General features: G+C 42.3%; 2 protein-coding genes and 1 pseudogene across 2 annotated transcripts in view; 2 read left to right on the top strand and 1 right to left on the bottom strand.

Moving 5' to 3' along the window:
• Positions 1-1,742, top strand: part of LOC143100172 (zinc-binding protein A33-like) — a 31,274-nt gene extending 29,532 nt beyond the window's left edge. Inside the window, exon 6 of the mRNA XM_076263141.1 lies at positions 764-1,742. Coding sequence (XP_076119256.1) covers positions 764-1,308 — 545 coding nt within the window. The 3' untranslated portion in view covers positions 1,309-1,742. The remainder of the gene's footprint in view (positions 1-763) is intronic.
• Positions 1-13,098, top strand: part of LOC143100173 (nuclear factor 7, brain-like) — a 67,974-nt gene that overhangs the window by 52,020 nt on the left and 2,856 nt on the right. The window lies entirely within an intron of this gene.
• Positions 6,290-8,128, bottom strand: LOC143099605 (heat shock 70 kDa protein 1-like; annotated as a pseudogene).

Below are 13,098 nucleotides of genomic sequence, written 5' to 3'. Positions count from 1 at the left end.
GTGTCTGTGTGTGTGTGTGTGTGTGTGTGTGTGTGTGTGTGTGTGTGTGTGTGTGTGTGTGTGTTTGTTTTTGTGTTTGTGTGTGTGTGTGTGTGTGTGTGTGTGTGTGTGTGTGTGTGCTTGAGTTGTGTGTGTGTGTGTGAGAGAGAGAGAGAGACCAGTGTTAGTATATCTGATCAGAGAGAGGTAGTGTGTTTGTGTGTGTGTGTGTGTGTGAGACCAGTGTTAGTATCTGATCAGAGAGAGGTAGTGTGTGTGTGTGTGTGTGTGTGTGTGTGTGTGTGTGTTTCTGTGTGTGTGTATGTTTGTGCTGTGTGTGTTTGTGTGTGTGTATGTATGTGTGTGTGTGTGTGTGTGAGAGAGAGAGAGAGACCAGTGTTAGTATATCTGATCAGAGAGAGGTAGTGTGTGAGTGTGTGTGTGTGTGTGTGTGTGTGTGTGTGTGTGTGATCAGTGCTAATATATGTGATCAGAGAGTGGTAGTGTGTGTGTATGTTTGTGTTTGTGCTTGGGTGTCTGTGTGTGTGTGTCAGTGTGTGTGTGTGTGTGTGTGTGTGTGTGTAAGTAGTGTATGAGACGTCACTCCTCATCATTCCACTAACATCCCTCCTCTCTGTGATCAGAGCATGTGTGTGATGTGTTCAGAGTGCTAGTGTGTGTGTGTGTGTGTGTGATTGAAGAGTGAGGTAGTGTGTGTGTCATTCACATCCTCATCACACATCACTCAGTGTTCAGCTCATGTGTGTGTTCTTTCTCTCTGCAGCTCCTGTGACTCTGGATCCCAACACTGCACACCAACAACTCCTCCTGTCTGAGGATCTGACCAGTGTGAGACGTGGTGATGAGGAGCAGCAGCTTCCTGATAACACAGAGAGATTTGATAAGTATCTCAGTGTCCTGGGCTCTGAGGGCTTTAACTCAGGGACTCACTGTTGGGATGTGGAGGTTGGAGAGAATAAAGACTGGGAGGTGGGTGTGATGACAGAGTCTCTCCAGAGGAAGGGAGACATATTCTCCAGGAGAGGACGGTGGTATGTGGGGTATAATGGTGCTGTATATGGAGCACGTGCTTCTCCTCATGCCTCCACTCCCCTCACAGTGCAGCAGAAACTCCAGAGGATCAGAGTGCAGCTGGACTGGGACAGAGGAGAGCTGTCATTCTCTGACCCTGATAATAACACACACCTACACACTCTCACACACACTTTCACTGAGAGAGTGTTTCCATATTTCTCTACTATCAGAAATGTCCCTCTGAGGATCTTACCACTGAAGGCCTCAGTAAGAGTAGAGCAGCACAGTTTATAGGAGATAAAATGTCTTATGACAGCAAAAACATGTGTTATTGTGTGTCAAAGAAATAAAACTAATGTGGACATCAAAAGTTAAAGTTGTGCTAATGCTCATCTCCAACCTCATCTCATGTAACCTGTCAGGTTCATCACAGTACAATTTGGTAGTGTGTGGTAGTGCATGTGGTTGGAGAGTTGTGTTGTGAGGTATGTGTGATCAGAGAGTGGTTGTGTGTGGTTGTGTGTGTGTGTGTGTGTGTAATCCAACAATTGTGTTGGACCAAAATTTGTTTTAAATGTGTGCCAACCAAATAAATCATTAACCATCCCTATTATGTGACTGTAATATAATTTCTAAATTGTTTAATTATTTTGCACTTATGTCCCCTCTATCTTGCATCAAGTCATAGAAGTAAGGGATAATGTATAGAACGCCGGTCATTGTGGCGAACCGGACCCAGACGCGCAGCGGAGGGGTCTTGTTCCGCCCTGAAGGGACCTATCTCCCGACAATGACCGGCGTTCTATACATTATCCCGCTTATTACACGGCTACTTACCAAAACGACACAATAAACTCCCCACGATATGACTCTTTAGCCTACATAGCCTAGGCTATAGCCTATTTGTTACCGTTTCATCATGGCTTTTGCTGAGAAACAAATAGTTCGCAACAACACACGCTGAACTTGAATCAAACATTCTTTAGAACACAGCTGATCAACCGTCTGCTTTCACTTTTGAATGAAGTTCCAATCCTTGCGTAGTGATATGAAATAATTGACTTAGAAGCACGAAGCCCATTTTCCTTGACAGCGGTCTGTTATACTTAGCAACGGTCTGTTATTCAGAATTAGCAGACCGCCGAACGTTGGGAAGGCCCATTCAAGTGAATGGAGCATTCTGCAGCACTATGAAGAGCCGTGTAATAATGTACATTATTACACTTGTTTGAAGTTTTAGAATACTACACTACTATTACACTATTTAGCACTATTGGCACACACACTAATTGTATGATACCAAACAGCTCCTCCTGGTGGCAGAATTTTATATGACAGTTGTCATGGAGAGCATTTGAATTTACATACTGAAATGTCACTTTGAATTTCAAAAAATGTTAAACTCTAAAACACTGTAATAAATGTAAATTAAAATGAATAATGATGTGTTAAATGATTTTTTTTAAATACTATACTGTATAATACATTATATGATTATATACATGTGGAGGTCAGTTCTGAATCTAAAATGTACTGCTATTATTGTGTTGAGAGATGGATGAGAGCTCTGAATTAAAGAATTTCATCTCATGTTCAATAACTGCTTAATGGTTTGTTTGTATGTGTGTGTGTGTGTGTGTGTGTGTGTGTTTGTGTATACCACAAAGCAACTCGCTTAGGGCACTGATATGGCCAGCAGCTCCATATGCTCCTCCTCATGCCCCCACTCTCCTCACAGTGCAGCAGAAACTCCAGAGGATCAGAGTGCAGCTGGACTGGGACAGAGGAGAGCTGTCATTCTCTGACCCTGATAATAACACACACCTACACACTCTCACACACACTTTCACTGAGAGCGTGTTTCCACTTTACTCCCAGAAACGTTCCTCTGAGGATGTTACCAGTGAAGTAACATCCTCAGAGGAACTAGAGCTGATACTGACTCTGAACCAGGGATGACATACTGAGAGGGAAACCTATAGGAGAGGAGACTAGGAAGAAACAAAGCCATTTCATATGAGACTTCATCTTATTGTACTTCAAAGAAATAAATCTAAAGAGAATCATTCTTAGAAAGATACAAAGAACATGTTGTGGGAGAAAACTAAACGTTATTGTACCATACTAAAAATTAGAAATGATTAACTGTACTTTGCATGTTTTATTAAATTAATAAATCAACTAAATGGACTGTAATATTGAAGGTGCAGGTAGAAAAGGTTGCAGTGCAATAGTGCATAAATGTGCATGCTGGGTTTCCCCTTGATTGCCTGTCTTGTTGTGCTGCATACTGTATGTGCTCCATGTTCCAACTGTACTCTGCTCTGTGTCTTGCCTGAGCCCTGCTACTCCCTCATCAGTCCGTAAGTATCTTAACCCAGGTGTGTCAATCATTCTCTCTTAAATTACCTTGTCAACAGAGGCAGATAAAAGTGCTCATGGGCCCTAGCCTACATTTTCTGTGCCCCCCTCCCCTTCCCAAGATATGTTTTACTTTACTGAGGTACAATCACAATGTCCTTACAGAGCAACACTGAGCAAATGTTCACATAAGGCAACTTACTTACACAGCAGCCAATGAACCACCAAATACTCACAAATCATCCATGCATAAGACAACTTCCATACAGCAACAACCAACTTAAAACATAAATCATATGATATGCTAAACAGCAGCAGTTTACAATAATCAACAGCAAACACAGTAATGGCACAGCAGTTAATAGCCTAGGCTGGGGGTGTGTCTATGAGTGGGCTGGAAAGGGCATTACCCACCCAGAGATAAGTGTTTCTCATCCAGAGGAACCAACTGTCCACCCAAGATATGAGAAATGACCATCTCTATGCGTTTAAAACTGACTTCATTTTCTCAGGGAAGAACAGCTCAGCTTCTCTTTCTCTCTCGCAAACACACACACACACACACACACACACACACACACACACACACACACACACACACACACACACACACACAAACACACACACATTCACACAGAGTTTTATTTGTTGACTGGTTTGCCTGGTTGTGCTCACGGACATGCCCCCAGAGTGTAGCGTTGTAGCTGCCTGGCTGCATTAGCTGCTAGAAGCAACTAAGTAAACGAGCTAAGTAAACGAGCTAAGTAAAATTGATTGTTTCTTCATTTTGTTTTGTACAAGTTAGGGTCAGGGTTAGAGTTAGGGTTAGGGTTCATGTGTCCTGACAGGGTCATATGTTCATGACAGTGTCATGTCACTCTTATGTAGACACCTTCAAGTAAAGTGATACCAATAATGATTGTAAATTAACCAGGTAAGCCAGATCACCTAATTGATAACTTGATAACCTAACTGGATTCAGTTTAGTTATCCCCTTAATGTATGAGTTTGTTACCAGATAGTATTGATGATGGTAATGTGAATTTTCTCCTAAAAACTGTTCAGTTCATGCTGTGTTTTGGCTTCTGCTGTGTGTCCACTAGGGGTGGCACTGCACCCATGTAATGTAAACACACCACAATATTATTTGGGGCATATTCTGGGAAAGATAATAGTGAGACCACTGGTTTTGGTTTAGAGGTGAAGAAAATAGCAACAGAATATTTATTCTCCATTAAAATGGCGTATTTGTGTGAAAGATGGAAAGTATATAAATCAGGAAATGTGCAGATATCCTGTTTAATCTTGCAGGAATAATCAAAAAGACAACCTGCAGTAACATAATTTAACCATATGCTCTAGGATAATTGTATTGTATGTCTTATAGGAACAGTGGGGAAATATAGATATGAATTCTATATATATGGAAAATATCACTTACAGCAGGTTATGAACGACGGAGACTAGGGGCTCTATTTTGGCGTTCAGAAACGGATGGTCAGAGGCGTAAAGTTAAAGGCGTGACCAGTCCACATTGGCTAATTCAATGGTGCGATTATGTGGTCAAACGTCGGGCACTTGGCGCAAAATGGTTGTTCTTTCTTAATCAGTAATGGGAGTGTTTTGGCGTCTTCAGCTGTGCTTTATGTGCCTTTAGCTATAGACCAAGTTTTTCTTTATCAGTGGCGTAATGATTTTTAGAGGGTGTAAGATAGCGATTTTTGGTTCATACGCCAGACCACACCTTACTGTATGTTGCTAATTACCCTACCCCTGGGCGCAGGGTTTAATAGGAGAGAAGCGCATGGTGAAAATCAACACATTATTGAGTGTAAGATAAGAATAAGCTTTGCGTCAAGATTTCCGCCACTTTGTGCTGGGTGCATGATATGGACTAAAGTAGGATTGATGCCATATCAGCACCTGTGCTGGGTGCATGATATGGGCCTAGGATGGACTAAATTAGAATTGATGCCATATCAGCAGCTGTGGCTATGTCATGGCAATACGTATTCATAGGTGATGGGGTAAGGGGGGAAATGTCAGGGAAATTTACAGCTGATCATCATCTCACTCAAGGTGGAGTTCTAGAGTAGAAAATGATCTTCAGAAATTACTTTCAAATGGTGCTCATTCTCTCACACACTAACACATGTACACATACACAGACCTTCACATAGTATTTTAATGTTACATGTTAAACGCTTTCATATTCAAAATGTTTATTAAAAGAGAATTCTGGTGTTTTTTTTTCACAAAGATCTCTGTGTCTCGAGGTCACAGTGTGACAGTCACACCAAATACAGTATGGAAATATGAAATACAAAATAAAAGAGAGAAAATAGGCTTTACAGTATAACGTTTGTCAAGTACACAGTGTAAAACTGAAACTATGAATATAAATCAAGGACAATACAATATCAAATAAACTAATCACCATGGCATATGGAATTATAAAGCCATAAAATAAATGAAAATTCTTATAAAATAACCTGATGACAACACAGGGGAACTCCTAATAGACAAATGTGAACTGCATTTAGAGTGGGAACTGAAGATTTAACTAATGTTTAATATGCTGTATGTGTGGAGAGCATGGCATTCAAATAAATTGCTAAAGCACAAAAAGAACAAATCTGATAAATTCTAAATTAAAGGTGCTCTAATCGATGCTGGGTAACATCACTTCTGTTGACTTTTAAACAAAACAGAGAGCTAGCTCTCATGGCTAAAACAATGCAATACAAACAGTGCAATTTTGGACATAGGCTATAACTTGCACATTACAGTGGTAAGAATAGGAAACAGCAAACATTACCGAATGTTAAAGTTGAGTTTGCGTAAACTCTATTAGGGATTAGATTATAATTAGATTAGATTGGAATCTATAAGGTTATTTAGAGGTGCATAATAAACACTGTTTGTGAAACATAGGTGTAAACTACGTTTATGTGCATTTGACCTCCAACAGCCCTGAATACTCCTGAATCCTTGTCTCTCTCCAGACATTGTTATTCTTCCCCTGGTTCAACCTGCCTTTGTCATTTGCGATGGTTATATTGATCTTTCTGCCAGTGGTTTTGACCTTTGCTGAAACATATCCAATTCCATTAGCCTCAATGTCAAAGGTGATCTCAATCTGGGGGACACCGTGTGGGGCCGGGGGGATCCCTGTTAGCACAAACATGTCCAGCAGGTTGTTGTCCTTGGTCTTGGCACTTTCTCCTTCATACACCTGGATCAGGACCTCAGACTGGTTGTCTGAGTAGGTGGTGAAGGTCTTGGTCCGTTTGAATGGCAAATGGGTGCTGCGGGTGATGAGGGTGGTCATAACTTCTCCAGCCACCTTAATGCCCAAGGAACATGGGAGCACATCCACCAGCACTATGTCCTGGATGTTCTTAGACGTGTCTCCGCTGACAATGGCAGCCTGCACTGCAGCGCCGTAGGCCACTGCCTCGTCAGGATTGATGCTCCTGACCAGGTCCTTTCCACTGAAGAAATCCTGCAGCAGCTTCTGGATTTTAGGGATTCTGGAGGAACCTCCCACCAAGACGATATCATGGATCTGTGACTTGTCCAACTTGGCATCTCTCAGGGCTTTTTCTACAGGATCAAGTGTTCTCCTGAACAGGTCAGCGTTCATCTCCTCAAATCGATCTCTGGTGATGGAGGTGTAGAAATCAATGCCTTCATAAAGACAGTCGATTTCAATTCTGGCGTGGGAGCTGGTGGACAGCGTTCTCTTGGTCATCTCACATGCTGTGCGCAGCCTCATCAGTGTCCTCTTGTTCTGGCTGAGGTCTTTCTGAAATTTCCTCTCCCACTCCCTCACGAAGTGATCCACCATGCGATGATCAAAGTCAGCCCCACCCAGGTGAGCGTCTCCAGCTGTGCCTATTACTTGATAAAGACCATCTTTAATGGTAAGGATGGAGACATTACAAGTGCCAGCGCCCAGGTCAAAGATGAGGACGTTACATTCAGCAGTCTTGGGATTATTCAGCCCGTAAGCAATGGCTGCAACTGTGGACCCGCTGACCATCCTTGGCACGTTCAGTCCAGCCAGCAACGCAGCGTCCCTGATGGCCTGGCGCTGGGAGTAGCTGTAGTGGGCAGGAACAGAGATGACAGCGTTGGCTAATTCCTGTCCCAGATAGGCCTCAGCAATCTCCTTCATCTTGGCCAGGATCATGGAGGAGATCTCTTCCGGGTAAAATGTTTTTGTCTCACCTCTGTACTTCACTTGAACTTTGGGCTTTCTTCCATCACAAATGACGTCAAATGGCCAATGTTTTCTACCAGACTGCACGTTACTATCAAACTTTCCTCCAATCAGATGCAGGGCATCAAAGATGGTGTTGTCGGGATTCCTGGTCACCTGACCTTTTGCAGCATCGCCAATCAGTCTCTCTGTGTGTCTGTGAAGGCCACATAGCTGGGGGTGGTTCTGTTGCCATGGTCGTTGGTGATGATCTCCACTTTTCCGCGTTGAAACACCCCCACACAGGAGTAGGTGGTACCCAGGTCAATACCAATGGAAATAGCTTTTGCTGATGACATCCTGCTTTCTGCACACACATACACACAGAAAAAAACAGAAACAACTGTCATTATGAAGCTATTATGGACCACTATGCAGTCTATGTAATCTATGAAATCTGTTAAAGTGAGTGCCTGTCTGTCTGTCTGTGTATTGTGTGTACTTGTGACCTAATGTAATATATAATGAAGTGATTATAAAATATGATTTGTATATATGGTAGGCTATACAATAGATTGAAAATGCAATGGCAGTTTGGTGTCCTGGTCAGCTAAATCAAATAGTCCTTACTGAAAAAAAAAGATTACATCTGAATGTATCTAACATAATTTTACCTAATTTTGACACAAAATGTGTAAATGAGACAGCATTTGTGTATTTTATGAGCAAAGCACAGTGCAAGCGTCATTTTGCCGTTTTGCTGCTTGGCCACTCCTGTGCGTGCCGCGGTCGAAATTGAAGTCCCATGCGCCCCACTTCCATCAAACATTGCGACTACAGATGTGTCAATGAACGAACATAGGCGTAGTCTGGCGCTTGATCTAAAAATCAGTATCTTACACCCTCTAAAAAGCATTACTCCATTGACCAAGAAAAACCTGGTCTATAGCGGAAAGCAAATGTAAAGCAAAGCAGTGAAGAGGCACTGTCACAAGATGTAAGCAGCCCTAACAACAAGTCCAAGGCAACTCATTTTCAGGATGAATAAGCTATCCACAGGATTTTTATTCAGTCATTCAAACATTATTTGGGTAAGTTTTCCTTTTTTTCAGGCAATGTTTACTATTGTAACCCCTTGTTAGTCAATAGTGAAAGTAATTAACATAGATCTGTTTGTCATTGCCTATGAGACCTGTGAAATTAGTTTCAGTTCAGTTTGCCTATAAGTTCAAATAATAGGCGAGTGCACAGTGCATGTAGGCTATACTCTGCTGGTCACACACAGGTTTTTATAAATCAAGTACTAGTGCTGATTGTCAAAATACCGACATGCTGTTTGATGTTATGTTGCTGGCTCTTGACAGATGAGAGAATGACTGATGTCATTATCATCAAACACACCCATGGCTGATTAAGAACTTGGCTTTAAATGCCAGCTTTATGAACTGCATGTCTTGTGGTTCGTTTGAGGGAGCTTCCTGTATATCACAGGCCTGCACCTATTAGAATATAGGTTGGTACATTTTACAATATGTTTGTCATGTTAAGATGCTATCCCCTTTCATGATACCTTCTCTGTAATAAACAAATGTAAATGTAAACAAATGTAAATCTTTTCAACAGTTTTATCTGTTTCTTTCTCCTTTTAGTCAATATTGATTATTTTTTATAAAATTATAATAATTACAGAGGGTGAACAGCCAACTGCTCAGAGAAACTAGGCTGATTATTGATCATAACACTCCTGTTTGAGTTGTGCTACAGTATTTTAATGTCTTTGAAAGGGAAACACACACACGCACACACACACACACACACACACACACACACACACACACACACACACACAATCTGAGCTCTGTGAGCGTCTGCTATTAATCTCTCCATTTCCTGTGTTCTCACCTCATATGGCCAATCAGAAGAGGTCTGACATCTGACATAGCGTACATGGGCGGAGAAAAAACAGAAAGAGAGAGGGAGTGTGTGTGATGGCATGAGTAGGGGAGGGGGGCTATGGCTATGAGTGTGTGTGTGGGGATGAGGAGTGGGGGGGGATATGAGTGTGTGTGTGGGGATGAGGAGTGGGGGGGGATATGAGTGTGTGTGTGTGGGGATGAGGAGTGGGGGGGGATATGAGTGTGTGTGTGGGGATGAGGAGTGGGGGGGGGGGATATGAGTGTGTGTGTGGGGATGAGGAGTGGGGGGGGATATGAGTGTGTGTGTGGGGATGAGGAGAAGGGGGGGGGGGATATGAGTGTGTGTGTGGGGATGAGGAGAGGGGGGGGGATATGAGTGTGTGTGTGGGGATGAGGAGTGGGGGGGGGATATGAGTGTGTGTGTGGGGATGAGTAGGGGAGGGGGGCTATGAGTGTGTGTGTGGGGATGAGGAGTGGGGGGGGGGATATGAGTGTGTGTGTGGGGATGAGGAGAAGGGGGGGGGATATGAGTGTGTGTGTGGGGATGAGGAGAAGGGGGGGGGATATGAGTGTGTGTGTGGGGATGAGGAGAAGGGGGGGGGGATATGAGTGTGTGTGTGGGGATGAGGAGAAGGGGGGGGATATGAGTGTGTGTGTGGGGATGAGGAGAAGGGGGGGGGGATATGAGTGTGTGTGTGGGGATGAGGAGAAGGGGGGGGGTATGAGTGTGTGTGTGGGGATGAGGAGAAGGGGGGGGATATGAGTGTGTGTGTGGGGATGAGGAGAAGGGGGGGGATATGAGTGTGTGTGTGGGGATGAGGAGAAGGGGGGGGATATGAGTGTGTGTGTGGGGATGAGGAGAAGGGGGGGGATATGAGTGTGTGTGTGGGGATGAGGAGAAGGGGGGGGATATGAGTGTGTGTGTGGGGATGAGGAGAAGGGGGGGGGGGTATGAGTGTGTGTGTGGGGATGAGGAGAAGGGGGGGGGGGTATGAGTGTGTGTGTGGGGATGAGGAGAAGGGGGGGGATATGAGTGTGTGTGTGGGGATGAGGAGAAGGGGGGGGGGATATGAGTGTGTGTGTGGGGATGAGGAGAAGGGGGGGATATGAGTGTGTGTGTGGGGATGAGGAGAAGGGGGGGGATATGAGTGTGTGTGTGGGGATGAGGAGAAGGGGGGGGGGTATGAGTGTGTGTGAGGGGGGGCTATGGATATGAGCAGACATGGCAGTATTTTAATTATATGTATTTTAAATACGTATTTAATTACTTTAGCATATTTTGTAATTTGTATTTTGCAGGATTGGAACCAGTCTAATGTAGTTTGTAACAAAATACTTTGAGGGATTGTATTTAGAGTATTTCAAATACTTAAATACTTTCATTCTTTCTGTCGTTTTTCTCTAATAAGCCAACATTTCATCACTCAGTTAAATATATTAACCGTTACAATAAGCTATGCTTATCATAATCAGGGAGCCAAAGGCCAGAACCTTGTTTGGTTGGTTAAAGTTTTTTTTTTCTTTGCTGTTTCTTGTTGCCTAGGGGTTACTCCATAAGAATAGGGTGGGTGCCGATGATATCCCTAGGGCAATTCCCTATATTCAGCTCTAAAGTTGGCCTAAGTAGCAATTTGTCCATAGAAATATTAATTTCATTACCCTTTTGGAAGGACAGCATAAAATGTAAACCCATTTTTCCTTTTTCTTGCAGTAGTTTGTACATTGTGACCAACGTAAGTGTTAGATACAACTTTTCTCTTTTACAATCCCATCTGGACATGTCTGAAGTTGGAAAAAATGAAAAGAAAAGTCAACTGAGTGAGCCAAAATGGTCAACATGGGTTGTAAACCCAATTTCTTTGTTTGTGCCGCCAATTTAATGTCACCCTGTAGACAACTTAAAAGCATTATATCTGTCTTTTCTGTTTCATCATCCCCTTAGAACTTTGAAAGTTGAAAAAAAGGGAAACGCAGTTCAGTTTAAAAAGAGGCTGACCTGTTACATTTGTGGTTCTACATTCATTGGTTACGGAAATGATGGTGGGTAGTATGCCATGTCAGTGGTTCTCAACTGGTCTGGCTTTGGGACCCACAATTTCCTATGTGCTTAAAGTCGTGACCCATATATATTTTTTAGCGTTCAAGCCAATTGATATGGTGAGCCCCATGGTAAGACAAGCGAAGTGCTGTAGGCCTACTTGTTTGGAACATGCAGATGTTTGGCATTAGGCTACATTTGTGAAGTCAACTCTTGATGTCACCTTTCAAAGTACTCGACAGGTATGACTTTGACAGGGGTGCCTTGTTTCCATGTGGCATTTTAGTTTTGATGGTTTCATGCTCTCATGGGCCAGTCATCTACCTGCACACCACACAATGGGGTTTCTGTCCTATTTTCTCCAGAGTTTAAGTGAATCCATATCCGAGCCTAGGCTAGGCTACTTCAAATATTCAGAGTAGCAGCTTACTTGCGTTTACCACTAAAATGATGTCTAACGTGACCTGTCACATAAGCATTGTCTATGTCTATGGCAATAGGCTACGAATAAAGTTTATCAAAATAAAGGTCCAATATTAGATCTGATAAGGGAGCATTTTAAATTGCCTATTTATTTATTTATTTTTTAACCGCAAGCTCTGCAACCCACCCAGAACGGTTCCGTGACCCACTTTTGGGTCCTGACCCACCAGTTAAGAAACACTGTGCTATGTTACAGTTGATTCCACTGTTGCGAAATTTGCTTCTTGTCAGTTCAATCATTGATATGGGATGCTGTTTACATTTATTTTTACTAGATCTACTTCATAGGGGCCCCAATGTACAGAATTAATAGCCTTCTGCCAGCCAATCAGAAAATAGTATTTCTGGTCTCTTGGGGATACGTTTTCAATAATATGCCTTGTAGTTTATTTTTAAAAAGTTGGTATACCATGATTATTGTGTGGGTATTTTTGTATTTTCAAATTACTAATTACTTGTATTTTAATTAAATACATTTTTCACATCAGTATTTTCTATTTTATTGTGTTACATTTCATGAGCCAGTATTTGTATTTGTATTTTTGTTTGTAACAAAATAGTTTTTGATGTATTTGTGCCCACCTCTGGATATGAGTGTGTTTAGTTCAATCCTACAGGTCATGTAATGGCTCTGAATGAAAACTTGAAGGACAGCTAAGGTCCAAATGTGAACTTGATTGACAGCTAAGGTCCAAATTTTAAACTTATTGTAAACTTAATGAGAATAAAACCGATGAGAATAAAAACAAATAGCAAGACTTATAGGTGATAAAAACAACACTCTCTGCGTTCTTACATAGGCTACGCTGTCTCCGTGCTCTGAACGCATTGGTGAACATGACTTATAGGTGATAAAAACAACACGCTCTGCGTTCTTACATAGGCTACGCTGTCTCCGTGCTCTGAACGCATTGGTGAACAAGACTTATAGGTGATAAAAACAACACGCTCTGCGCGTGATATGAACACACAGACACACAGACCGACATTCCTGGAATTAATAAATATATTTCAATGTTTATTATTACAGTTTTTTCTGATTGCTTAAGCACATTTTTTGTAACTATGGCTTTTTTTGCAAA

This window comes from Alosa pseudoharengus, unplaced genomic scaffold (genome assembly GCF_046254945.1).
Source record: "Alosa pseudoharengus isolate Yale_2024_CS ecotype anadromous, Long Island Sound unplaced genomic scaffold, YU_APseudo_1.1 YU_APseudo_1.1_scf_3, whole genome shotgun sequence".
Lineage (NCBI taxonomy): Eukaryota > Metazoa > Chordata > Actinopteri > Clupeiformes > Clupeidae > Alosa > Alosa pseudoharengus.
The sequence above is the reverse complement of the archived record's forward strand: the minus strand, read 5'-3'. Positions and strand labels throughout refer to the sequence as shown.